General features: G+C 40.1%; 1 protein-coding gene across 3 annotated transcripts in view; it reads left to right on the top strand.

Moving 5' to 3' along the window:
* DARS2 (aspartyl-tRNA synthetase 2, mitochondrial) overlaps positions 1 to 13,536 on the top strand; it is a 44,072-nt gene that overhangs the window by 468 nt on the left and 30,068 nt on the right. For 2 of the 3 annotated variants that reach the window (XM_070746765.1, XM_070746764.1), the window contains exons 2-3: positions 3,128 to 3,227; positions 3,741 to 3,807. In XM_070746765.1, coding sequence (XP_070602866.1) covers positions 3,128 to 3,227; positions 3,741 to 3,807 — 167 coding nt within the window. Of the gene's footprint in view, positions 1 to 3,127; positions 3,228 to 3,740; positions 3,808 to 4,027; positions 4,086 to 13,536 lie in introns of all 3 variants that reach the window. The other variant, XM_070746766.1, reaches the window with a different exon arrangement.

Genomic DNA, 13,536 nt, shown 5'->3' with positions numbered 1-13,536 from the left:
GTCTGTGAAACCCCGGGGTAGCAGTGAGAGGGAAGAGCGGGCGAAAGGTCGGGGGTTTGGAGGAAGTTTATTTTTTATTTATTTATTTTGTCCAATACACAATAATACACATTGAAGGTTATAGGATAGTAGTCAGTAAGGGGCGTGTAAGGGGCGGGCATAAGTGCACTAGCCTACCGTCCCTTGTTCCCTCTTATCAGTACCCATCTTATGTACAGGGAGTGGACCAAAACATGGAAACACTTGACTTTTTGGCATCATAATGTTTGAACATGTTCAAATCAATCAAAACTTGACATATTTTAATGGGTTTTTTTAAATTCTGTTATTTGATGGTTTTTTTAACTACCTTTTTTTTTAACAGAAATTTAAGGAAATTGGTTATAACCTTCTAGAAATGGCAGACCTCTCAGACTTTCAAAGAGGCCAAATTGTTGGTGCTCGAATGGCAGGCGCTAGTGTAACAGAAAGTGCCCGAATGTTTGGCGTATCAAGAGGTAATGTCTCAAAAGTAATGACTGCTTTTGAAAGAGAAGGGAAAACATCCTCAGCCAAGCACAGGTCTGGTAAGTCGAAGTTGTCTGAGAGAGACCGTCAGACTCTAAAGCGAATTGTTAGACCGCAGTTCCTAAAATCACTACAGAGCTCAACAGACACGTACAGAACCCAGTTTCCACAAAAACTGTTCGAAGGGAGCTTCACAAATCTGGATTCCACGGAAAAGCTGCAAGGTGGTTCCATTTTTTTGTCCACCCCCGTATATAAACAGCGTTATTTATTTATTTATTTATTTATTGGATTTGTATGCCGCCCCTCTCCGGAGACTCGGGGCGGCTAACAGCAACAATAAAGCAGTGTACAATAGTAGTCTGATGTTAGAAACAATTAAAAACCCATTAATATAAAAACCCAAACATACATACATACATACCATGCATAGAATTGTAAAGGCCTAGGGGGAAGAGGGTCTCAATTCCCCCATGCCTGACGGCAGAGGTGGGTTTTAAGCAGCTTACGAAAGGCAAGGAGGGTGGGGGCAATTCTAATCTTTGGGGGGAGTTGGTTCCAGAGGGCCGGGGCCGCCACAGAGAAGGCTCTTCCCCTGGGTCCCGCCAAGCGACATTCTTTAGTTGACGGGACCCGGAGAAGATCCACTCTGTGGGACCTAACTGGTCGCTGCGATTCGTGCAGCAGAAGGCGGTCCCTGAGATAATCTGGTCCGGTGCCATGAAGGGCTTTATAGGTCATAACCAACACTTTGAATTGTGATCGGAAACCGATCGGCAACCAATGCAGACTGCGGAGTGTTGCTGTAACATGGGCATATTTGGGAAAGCCCATGATTGCTCTCGCAGCTGCATTCTGCACGATCTGAAGTTTCCGAACATTTTTCAAAGGTAGCCCCATGTAGAGAGCATTACAGTAGTCGAGTTTCGACGTGATATCCATGTATGTTACCAACACGTACTAGATAGATAGATAGATAGATAGATACAGTAGATAGATAGATAGATAGATAGATAGATAGATAGATAGATAGATAGATAGATATTTGAGAAAATAAATAGACAAATAAATAAGTTTTCCTTGCCAATGGCAAGCTGCTTGTTAATATAATGTCAGACTGGCCATACAACGAAACCAAGGGACTTGCCCGTTCCCTAGATAGGACAGAAGAACTCCTTTGCTGGAATTACGTTGCTGGATTGGTTGTGTTTCCAACTACCAACCCAGCCTACTACACACCTGCAAACACCCGCCAGACTTTGGCAGATATTGGAAAAAATATGTAGGATCAGCCTTGGGAAATAATTTTCTGGCTTTGAGGCTAGATTGGAGAGTAACACACAAATCTCAGGAGAGGGCGGGAGCCGATCATTTCTGTGTAGTGACTGTGAAAACTATATTGATATTTTAATGAAGTTGTTCATAATTTCTGCTTTTTAGTTACTAACTAATTTTTAGTTACTGTTCTTTGAAATTTTATATTCTTTTGTGCTTGGGCCATCAACAATAATGTCTAGCCCTTGGTTCTTTTTCTCTCGATTGTCTTCCATTTTTTCCCCATCGTTTATTTTGCTTGTATGTTATGCTTCTGCAATATTTAAGCTTTGGATTCATTATAGTATGGGAACTTCCAGTGAGCAACCTGATTCTATTGATTATTTTTGTCTTGCAGAAATAATACCCATAACCCTTTTCTCCAGCACAGTAATTCAAAAACAAGTTATTTTTATTTCATTCAGGCTTTTTGGTCATCTGGGTTTCACAGCTATGTTATGACTGGGAAAAGCATAGTCTTGACATTTTTCTTCATTTTACTGTTACATATTTGTCATAGCCTTTCTTCCAAAAAGACTCTATTTCATAATTACAGTCATCTTGTCTGTGAATTTCTGAGCACTTTAACCCTTTCTCCACCTATTTGCACTACCTTAACCTTGCTTTTTGACATAATATTTAATCAGTTGCTTTAATATTGATCAGTAGATTGGCTTTTGCACTCTCCTAAATGTAATCTTAAATGTTTAAGTATTAAACATTTAAATATTAAGTAACTTAAATCTTCATTTCAAGCCAACAAGGCGGTATCGTCTGTTGATACCGGAGGTGTTGATGTTACTTCAAAAAAATGTAATTCATATTTCTATTTTTCCTCATGTTCATTTCTTATGATATTTTCTGCATATTAGTTAAACAAGCCTCTTTTATGTTCTCAATTCTAAAACATTCTAATTGTTGCTTCCTGGTCAGTATACAGATTGCTCAATGGGCAGATGAAGTAGCCTATTACTGGCTAGCTGTAACCAAAAATGCAAACATTACTCCTTTTTACAACTTCTTTGTTTTTTCCATTATATATTTGACATTAGCATATCATTTCCAGTAGGGCTGAGCTTTCAATCTCTGTCACACCTCTCATGCTGTCACATCTGTCTCCCTGACTTACAGTGCACTTCTCATGCACCTTCTCTAATTATGATATACAGTAGATCTGTTGAATGAAGCTTTGATATCATGTGTATTGATAACTGATAACTGTATTATTTGGCCTAGTAATTTTCATTGGATTGCAGAAAAAATGTACTTTTACACATTTTATAAATTAACAAAATTTTATCTCAAGATGTCAATAGCTTTGTTGCCCGGTCCAAAACTTGTGGGGAGTTGCGATCAGCTCATATAGGTCAAGAGGTCACTCTGTGTGGATGGATTCAATATAAGAGGTAAATTGAAAATAAAATGACTTGGAATGATTAAATTGCTTATGCTAAAGAAAAGATTAAAATAACAGTCTGCCTTACTACATCAGGGTTTGGGATATAAAAATATAATCTTGTTTCTGTTTTCTTCTCTATAATTATTATGCCTATAGAAAAATCAGTAAGAGGTTGATGGTTAAGAAATTTGAAATACAAAGAGGGAGGGGGGAAAGAGAATGAGAGGGTGAGGGAGAATGAATTTAAGTGAATTAAGGACCAGGGTCAAATTCCTAAGTTAAAAGTAATGCTCAGATACTACATTTTGAATGTTCCGTACTACCGAAGTCTTATCGCATGTGAAACACTTAAATGTCACGTAAAAGTGTCTAGTCGAGCTGTCTCCAGCTGTTCTGTGGCTACGGATTGTTTACAGTAGATGTCATTGGAGAGCTGTGCACTGCATATTCATGAGCTCCATGCAGGGGTTGAATCTGAAGTGTTACTAACTTGTCTACACATATGTGTCTCCATTATTAGACATAAACAGTTTGTGGTTTTGAGAGATTTCCAAGGACTAACACAGATACTCATACCTAAGGATGAGGTAAGTGCTATTGAAACTTGATTTTGTAGCTTTTTGCTAGGAAGCCAACAAGCATTGCATCAAAATAAATGTATTGCTAGTTTTTGGCCTACAACCATTTAATTAGCAACTATTCAAAGTTAGACAGCACTGGTACAAATGATAGTTAGAACTAGTCCTCAGTCAGATTTCCAGAAATCTTGGCCCTTGGCAACCAATTCACATTTACAATCTGTTGCAGCATCCTGAGTTCATGTGAATCAGAAAGACAGCGGGGAAGTTGGCAGAGAAAACCACAAGTTAGTGGAGTTAGTCTCCTCAGTCCGTGCTACCTCTCCCTCATACATCCTTCCTGAGCTTCATTGCACCTCTAATACAGTGATCCCTCGAGTATCGCGAGGGTTCCGTTCCAAGACCCCTCGCGATAATCAATTTTTCGCGATGTAGGGTTGCGGAAGTAAAAACACCATCTGCGCATGCACGCCCTTTTTTTCATGGCCGCACATGCGCAGATGGTGGAGTTTGCATGGTGGGCGGGCGGCACCCAGGGAAGGTTCCTTCGGCCGCCCAGCAGCTGATCTGCTCCGCAGCGCGGCAGCAGCGAGGAGCCGAAGATGGGGTTTCCCCGTTGCCCAGGCAAAGGGGAAACCCCATCTTCGGCTCCTCGCTGCTGCCGCGCTGCGGAGCAGATCAGCTGCTGGGCGGCCGAAGGAACCTTCCCTGGGTCTTCCCGCCGCCCAGGTAAAGGGGAAACCCCAAGATCGCTTGCCACTTGCCCGTCACCCGCCCGCCCGGCTGCTCGCTTGCCCGTTCACCCGCCCGCCCGGCTGCTCGCTTGCCGCTTGCCCGTTCACCCGCCCGACCGGCTGCTCGCTTGCCGCTTGCCGCTTGCCCATCACCCGCCCACCCAGCCGCTCGCTTGCCGCTTGCCCGTTCACCCCGCCTGCCCGGCTGCTCGCTTGCCGCTCGAGAGCAAGAGGGGGAGAGATAGAGAAAGAGAGAGAAGGAAAGAAAGAGATGAGAGAGGGAGGAAGAGAGTGTGAGAGAGGAAGAAGCAAGATAGAGAAAGAGAGAGAAAGAAAGATGAAAAAGGAAAGGAGTGACGTCATCGGGTGGAAAAATCGCGATATAGCGTTTCGCGAAGATTGAGATCGCGAAAATCGAGGGATCACTGTACATCCTTTCTGAACCTCACTCTGTTTCCCCTTGCTGGGCTTCTCACACAGCTGCTCCAACTCTTGCTGTGTTTCCTCCATGTACTCTCTCAACCCTCCCTGTGCCTCCTGCATGCCCCTTACTGCACCACCACTCTCTTGGACCCTTCCCAACCCTTTCCCCTACCCTTATCTATCAGGTAACTTCTGACTTGGTTATGGGAAGTCTACAGAAAGTTGCCTCACTTGAGGTTTGTAGGATTCAGCTAACACCAGAATTGGGATTGCGTGGATTGCTGTTGCTAAGTGTTTACAACTGCATCATTGAGCAATGGACATTCTGGTTTTGGTTTCTGTTGTAAGTTGAGGATTGCTTGTAATGTTTTAGCAATACTGATTTGGAATACTACTGAGCAGACTTCCAGGATTACTGGTAAATTTTTAATTTTCATAGTTGCTCTCTCAAATTATTCCTACCTCATAAAATTGCTATAATCAGTTTTATAATCTCTAATTTGCTGATTCAAAACATGTAACATTTAGTAATTTTAATTAAGTGAATATCTTTTCCTTTGTAAAGATATGTAAATTTTAGTACATAAAGAATTCAGTATCTCCCATCAAATTTTGTGATAGAAAGATTTTCAATACACATGATAAATTCTTTAATTTTTATATTTAGGCAAATATCAAAATGGAGAGCAGAATGTTGTTTGATCAGATATTAAAGAAAATGGAAAATTACTTTGTATAGAACATAAACTTCTGGAATTTTTTATTTTTCTCTTTTTAAAATTATAGTTCATATATAATTCATTTAGGTAAGCGTAATTTTAAACAGGCTCTGAAATTAAATTAAGACAGGCTCTTGAATGAAATTTTATCATTTAGAAAAGCTAGCTTTTCAGTGCACACTCCTTGTAAAAGACAATACAGTATTATAAATATTCATACCTCTACAGTCCCGGTGGTGAGATTCAATTTTTTTTTCTACTACCGGTTCTGTGGGTGCGACTTGGGGTAGCACCTTGATGTGAGTGACATCCAGTTGGCCATGCCCCCTCAGTCACATGACTTCAAAAAGCCACACCCACAGAACCCAGTAGTAAAAAAAAAAAGAACTTATAGCAGGGGTGGGCTATGCCCCGGACAGAGGGGAACACAGTGGGGTAGCGAAAATGGAGCTCCACCCCAGAGCACCCAATTTGCACTGAAAGATGTTGAAAGAAAATGCAGGGTGTCCTGCATTAGCCACACCCCCAGTGTGGTAGTAAAAACTTTGGTAGCCCTTCACTGACTTACAGCTATTGCAGCTTTTTTCTATTTTTTGTCTAAGGTCTGAAGTGGCTCCGTCAAAGGTCGCCTCCTGCATGCTGTCTTTGCTACGCATCGCCCCATTTCCCCTCCTTCAGAGGCCCCCACCCTTACTCAATCTCCCCAATTCCTCCCCCGTGACCACCTCTTTCTTCGTCCCATGACCTTACCTTCCTCCTGTGGCTGGCTGCCAGGGAAGGCTGAGTCATTGCCGCTGGGCTCCCCACCAGCCCATATTGGCTTGTCTTCCTTGTCATTAGAAGCCGAAAAAGAGGCAGCAGCTGCAGACTTCTTGCACTGAAGCTGCAGACTTCTTGCACTGAAAACTACCAGCCTCTGCTTCTCCAACATGCCAAAAAAGAACTCCAGTCCCATGATTGTCAGTGCTCTGTTCTTCACGTCAGCCACGCATATGCATCATAGAACGGGGCGATGGTCACGGGACTGAAGCTGTTTTTCAATGTGTTTATCATTTTTTTAAAGTTCAGGCCTATAATCTACAAAGAAATAAAAAATATTTCAAAGCATATCTAAAGTGTCTTTCTACATATAAACATGCATCTAGAATGAAAAGAACTTAATTTCCACATTAGCATTTTGATTTTATTCTTACCAACTGCTACATGATGTACTCTTTTTGTAAAGTATTTTGGATAAGATAGAATTTGTTCTGATCCAGAAATGTTAATTGTAATTAATATTTTTTAAAAAAAGATTTACAGTGATCCCTCGATTATCGCGAGGGTTCCGTTCCAAGACCCCTCGCGATAATCGATTTTTCGCGATGTAGGGTTGCGGAAGTAAAAACACCATCTGCGCATGCGCGCCCTTTTTTCAATGGCCGCGCATGCGCAGATGGTGGAGGTGGGGAGCGACGAAAGTGCGGAAGCCGACAGATTGCTTTGAATGTCGGCTGCCCCCCGCCCCCCCAGCACCCGCTCGCCCGCCCTTCGCCGCTCGCCCGCCCTTCGCCCGGCCACCCGCCCTTCGCTCGCTGCTCGCCCGGCCACCCGGGTTCGGGGTTCGGGGGGGTGCTGGGAAGCCCCCCAGGCTGGCTGCGACTTTTTAAAACAGCCGCGCCGCTTCCCAGCTGACTCCCGAAGCCAAACGCGGAAGTGGTTTTTTAAAAAATTAATATTTTTTTAAAAATCGCGATATAGCGTTTCGCGAAGATCGAGATCGCGAAACTCGAGGGATCACTGTATTTCTCACCTTTTTTTTTTTAATATAATTTTTATTGATTTTTATAAAATGGTTACATAAAACAAACATGTAACAGTGCACAGTGCGTGTGCCCATCACCTAACAGACAAAAACACCCCCCTTCACCACCACCACCCATTACAAGGGGTTCAAAATTTTTCTGGTTTGTTTATGTGTATTTACTTGGCTCTACCTTGCATTAGATATTACTCAAAGAGTGATTGCAGTTTATTTTTCACATTTACATCACAGATTCTACTCAACATATAATCTTTCACCTTATTCCATCGTACCATCAGCTTCTCCAATTTGTTTTCATCAAAATGGTTTAATCTTATTTCCATAATTTCAAAATGTATGTGATCCATCATGTACCAGTACCAATTCTGTAATGTCCATTTTTTAGAGTCTTTCCAACCCAATAGCACTACTGCTTGAGCACTTTCCAATGCTGCAGTTTTTATTTCCTTGAATTCTCCTAATTTCCTTTGTTTAGTTAAAATCGCTATTTCTTTTGTAATTATCCAGTTGATATTTAACATTTTATTAATTTCATTCTGTACTTCCTTCCAAAATGTCTGAATTTCTACACACTCCCAGAACATATGCATAAAGATTCCCTTCTTTTGGCAACCATGCCAACAATTACCCTTCTCTTTCCCTTGGAAGTGTGCAAGTTGTGCCGGTGTGTAATACCATTTGTGTAAGATTTTCCTTCTCATCTCTTTAACTCTTGTATTTTTAATCTTATATATATTTTCTACTATTTCTTTCATTTCACTTTCATCTATTTGTAATTCATTTTGCCAGCATCTTGTCAAACTTTTTGTTACTTCCTCTTCCACCTGCAATAACATTCTATATATGTTACTGGCTTGGGCTTTTGTCTCATTGATCTTTTCTTTTATTATTTTTTCTAAACAATTTTCTTCTCGTAAGAAAGCTTCTTTATTCTCACTTTTATTTAAGTATTTACTTATTGCATTAATCTGCAGCCATTTCTGTTGACCAAGCCACCATTCCAACCGAGTTCTGCTAACTCTTCCGTCCTTCTCATATAATTGTTCAATTCTCATTATCCCTTTGCTATTTAATACTTTTATAATTCTGCTTAAGTTAACATCGTAACCTGTATTCAATACGTGTAACGTTGATAATTTGGAATTTCTGGTTCCACATTTTCCCTGCCATTTGGACCATATTTCTAAGCATGCTTTCAGAGGGTCGGTTAAATTACTGATTTCTATTCTACTCCAATTTTTAAATAATAGCTCTTTATTATTTATATTATTAATTTCCTTTTCCAATTTCACCCACTTCTTTTCCCCCCATAACTGTAATTCCATTAATCTTTCTATTTGAAATGCTTCTCTATATAGTACTAAGCACGGGCTCCCCCACCCCCCCTCTTTCTCGTGGGCAAACTGCCATTTTTTCCTTATTCTAGGCCTTTTGTTTCCTTCAATCCAAAAATTTAGTTTACTATCCCATTCTCTCAGTTTTGCCCCAGGGAAGGTGCCTGGTAAAACCTGAAATAAGCACATCATTTTTGGTATTATCATCATTTTAAGGGCTCTGATCCTAGCTATTCTCCCCAACCTTTTTCCCCTCCAATTTTTTATCTGCTTCTGAATTCTCTTCCATATTAAATTATAATTGGCTGTCGCAATTTTAATCAGATTCTTAAACAACCAAATTCCTAAATATTTCATTTTTTTACATCCTAGTTTCAATCCTGATACTTTTTGTATCTCAATTTGCTCTTTAGGGCCTATATTTAAGCAAATTATCTCCGATTTCTCTATATTAACCATAAGTCCCGATTGGTCTTTAAATTCCTGGAGCAAGATCTTTATTCTTTTCATCATTTCAATTGGGGTTTCAGACATCACTACAGTGATCCCTCGATTTTCGCGATCTCGATCTTCGCGAAACGCTATATCGCAATTTTTCAAAAAATATTAATTAAAAATATTTTCCCACCCGATGACGTCACTCTCTTCCTTTCTCATCTTTCTTTCTCTCTCTCTTTCTCTCTCTCTCACACTCTCTTCCTCCCTCTCTCATCTCTTTCTTTCCTTCTCTCTCTTTCTCTATCTCTGCCCCTCTTGCTCTCGAGCGGCGGGCGAGCGGCGGGCGGGCAGCAGCGAGGAGCCGAAGATCGGGGTTTCCCCTTTGCGTGGGAGGCGGGGAAACCCCGATCTTCGGCTCCTCGCTGCTGCGGCGCTGCCGAGCAGATCAGCTGCTGGGCGGCCGAAGGAACCTTCCCTGGGTCTTCCAGGTGCGGAAGTAAAAACACCATCTGCGCATGCGCGGCCATGGAAAAAGGGCGCGCATGCGCAGATGGTGTTTTTACTTCCGCACCACTATATCGCGAAAAATCGATTATCGCGAGGGGTCTTGGAACGGAACCCTCGCGATAATCGAGGGATCACTGTATAGCATCATCTGCAAAGAGATTTAATTTCAATTCAAGTTTTCCTAGTTGATAATCTCTCCATTCCTTATCATTTCTAATTTTATTTGCTAAAACCTCAATTGCCAATGCGAATAACATTGGGGATAATGGACAACCCTGCTTAGTTCCATTCTGAATTTTAATCGTCTCTGTTCTGTTGCCATTTACTCTAATATGAGCTATGTTATCCTTATAAATTGTTTCTATAATTCTACAAAATGAATCTCCCATATTTAAATCTTTACATAATTGAAACAGGTAATCATGGTTAACTTTATCTAAGGCTTTGTACACATCTAACTTTAAAATACCTAGTTTTCTTTTGGTATTGGTAGCATGGTGTATAACATTAACCACGTTTCTAATTGGTTCATAAATCTTTCTTCCTTTAACAAATCCATATTGGTCTTCTCCAATTACCTTTGGTAAGATATTCTCTACCCTATTTGCCAATATTTTCATAAATATTTTGTAATCCTGATTAAGTAAGCTGATAGGGCGATAGGAACTTGGGTCCATTAAATCACGATCCGGCTTTGGGATAGTTACAATTTCTGAGATTTTCCACGACTGTGGAGTTTCAAAAGTCTCAATTACATTATTAAACAATTTTTCCAAATGCGGTAGTAATACATTCTTATAAGTCTTATAATATTCACCAGTAAAACCATCTGGGCCTGGGGCTTTAGCAAGTTTCAACCCTTTAATAACTCTAGATATCTCATCATTTGTTATTTTTGCATTTAAAATTTGTTTATCTTCTTCTGTTAATTTCTCATTAACCTCTATAGTTTGCAATGTAATATGTTCTTTTTTATATAAATTCCCATAAAAATCACTCATTATTTTTTCCATTTCTGCATTACTACGTTTTATTGCACCTTCCTTATCCTTTAAAGCAGAGATATGGGATTTCTCTTTTCTTTTTTTCAAATAATGTACCATTTGTTTCATTGATTTATTCCCCCATCCCATGATTCTCTGTTTTACAATCATCTTCATTTTATTCCATCTCTCTTCATCAAGAGATTGTAATTTCTTTTTCTTAGATAATAATAATGTATTCCAGGCTCTATTTCTTGTAATTTTCAAAGTTTCTTGAATTAAATCTATTTCTTTTAATAGGCTTTCTCTTTCAGCTTCCCAGGATTTCCTAATAAAAGCTTCAGTGCTAATACAATTACCTCTCATAACAGCCTTGTGTGTATCCCAAACTATTGTTTGCTTAGTTTCACCTGTTGCGTTAATACTAAAAAATTCACTCAATTCCTTTTGTAATTTGAGTCTATTTTTCTCACTAGCCGAAACCACAGGGTTATATCTCCAAATCCTTTGTTGCCTACCAACACCTATTTCAATCACTGCTAACAATGGGGCATGGTCTGATAACCAAATGCTTTTAACTTCTGCTTTCTTAAGCTGTACCTCCCCTGTTTTGTTGATTAATATATAATCAATGCAACTAAATTTATTGTGTCTTGCCGAATAAAATGTATCCCTGTTTACTATATTTTCATGGAGGTCCATCATATTGATTTTATTTAAATGTAACTTTTTCTTTTCTCCCCTCCCTGCTGTTAATTCCAAGTTGAAATCGCCTGCTAAAATCACTGTGCCTTCCGCATAGTTATCTAATTTCCGCTTTACATTCATTATAAATTGTTTTGCATTTACATTGGGGGCATAGATTACTGCTAAAGTTACTGGCTTATTATTTATCTTCCCCTTAATAAATAGCATTCTACCGTCTTTGTCTCTTTTAATATCAATTAATTGAAATATTATTCTTTGATTAATCAAGATGGCGACTCCTCTGCTTTTTGCCGTCCCTCTCGACTCATAGACCCGCTGCCACTCGCTATTTGTAACTAATTTATCTGATTTTTTCCTCCCTTTATGAGTTTCTGATAGAAATAAGATATCAGCTCTACTGTCCCTAGCCAGCTTCATAATTCTATAGCGTTTTTTCTGTGATGAGAGACCGTTTACATTTAACGACAATATCACTGTTTCACCCATTTTACATAATTTTAATTGTATTTCCCCCTCCTGCAAAGCAGAGCCTGTTGGAAAAGTATTTGTTAGTTGTCATGAACCCCCACCCTTGTGCCTCTTCCCTTGCACCCCCCCCAAGGGGAGGTAACGAAAAGAATTTCCGTTCTCCAAGAGGCACTCCTGAATTTGTGTTCCACTAGAGACCTCCCCCATCTCTCCCCTTTTAATACAATAAAGAAAGATCCCCCCTCCTTCCCTCTTTTCCCCTTGTTAGTTAGCGTAAAATACACAAAGAAGAAGTTAGTTAATTGAGAGCAATAATACCATGTTGGCAGATCAGCTCAGTTCAGTTCAGTTCATTATTTCTTTTTCTGGCACGTGATTCTTGGTTCTTCTCTTTTTTCCTTTTCCTGAAGTAATTCAAGTTCCTTTTGAAGAGCTGCAATTTTTTCCTCTTTTCTTTGTTCTGCTGCACGAATTGGTTGGAGCATAAACAAATCCTCTTCTCTTCTCGATGTTGATGCCTGGGAAATTACCTTCGAATCGATCCCCAGCTGTTGAAGCAGTTTCTTCCCCTCATCCAGAGATCTCGCCTGGAAAACTTTGGAATCTTTAAAGACAATTACTGTACCAGGATAACGCCATGTGAAACGGATTCCATTTTCATATAGTTGGGACGTGACGCCTCTCATTTGGTTTCTCATCTTAAGTGTTTCTGCAGACAAGTCTTTTAAAATGCGTATTGGAATGGCTTTATAATGTAAGTTTGAAATCTGCTTTAGTTCTCTGAAAATTTCTGCCGCTTTCCTTTCCGAATTAAATCTTACGATAACATCTTTTTGATCTCCTTGACTCCGAGAACCAAATGCCCAATGTACTCTTTCAAATTCACCTAGATCACATTTGATGTTGATTTCACCAAACCATTGGTAAATTGCTTGGATAAGACGTTTACCCTCTGCAAAATCTTGTTTGAATCCCCTCAGGCGGAGATTAGCTCTTCTTTGTCTGTCCTCCAAGTTAATTATACGTAATTCCTGGCGACTTTTCCCCTCCTCCAGTTTCACAATTCTCTGATCTTGTGTTTTCGACTGCTCTTTTAAATCAGCAACGCCTGCACCAATGGCAGCTATTTCCTTTTTCATGTCTTGGAGCAACTGCCCCATATTAGCAAATGCCGTTAACAGTGAATCCATTTTTCCCTCCAGCTCCATAGTAGTTGCCATTTTTCCTTTGTTCTCACTTTTCCGTCTACTCACGTTTAAAACTGCAACTTGCTCCTTCTTTGGCTCTTTTTTGTAAAGTTTTCAAAGGTTCCGTTCAATCCGCTCCCCCTCAATCCGCTTTACACCAAGCTAGAGAGGGTTGTCAGGGGTTAACTTTCACTTTTCCTAATTCACATTAGGGAGCTCTCTGTAGATGCGTCTATCTGGTTCGACGCATGCGCAAATTCTCCTATTTGTCACCTTTTATTTAGAGCTTGTGACATCATATAACACTTTTTTTTCTTCACTAACTACCCGATGAGATAGGTTGAGCTGAAAGAGAATTGGCTTCTACGGCCGCTCCGAGTCTTCGGAGAGGGGCAGCATACAAGTCTAATAAATAAATAATAAATAAATAAAG

Source organism: Erythrolamprus reginae, chromosome 3 (assembly GCF_031021105.1).
Source record: "Erythrolamprus reginae isolate rEryReg1 chromosome 3, rEryReg1.hap1, whole genome shotgun sequence".
NCBI lineage: Eukaryota > Metazoa > Chordata > Lepidosauria > Squamata > Dipsadidae > Erythrolamprus > Erythrolamprus reginae.
Note: the sequence above shows the minus strand (reverse complement) of the source record. Positions and strands in the feature narration are given on the sequence as shown.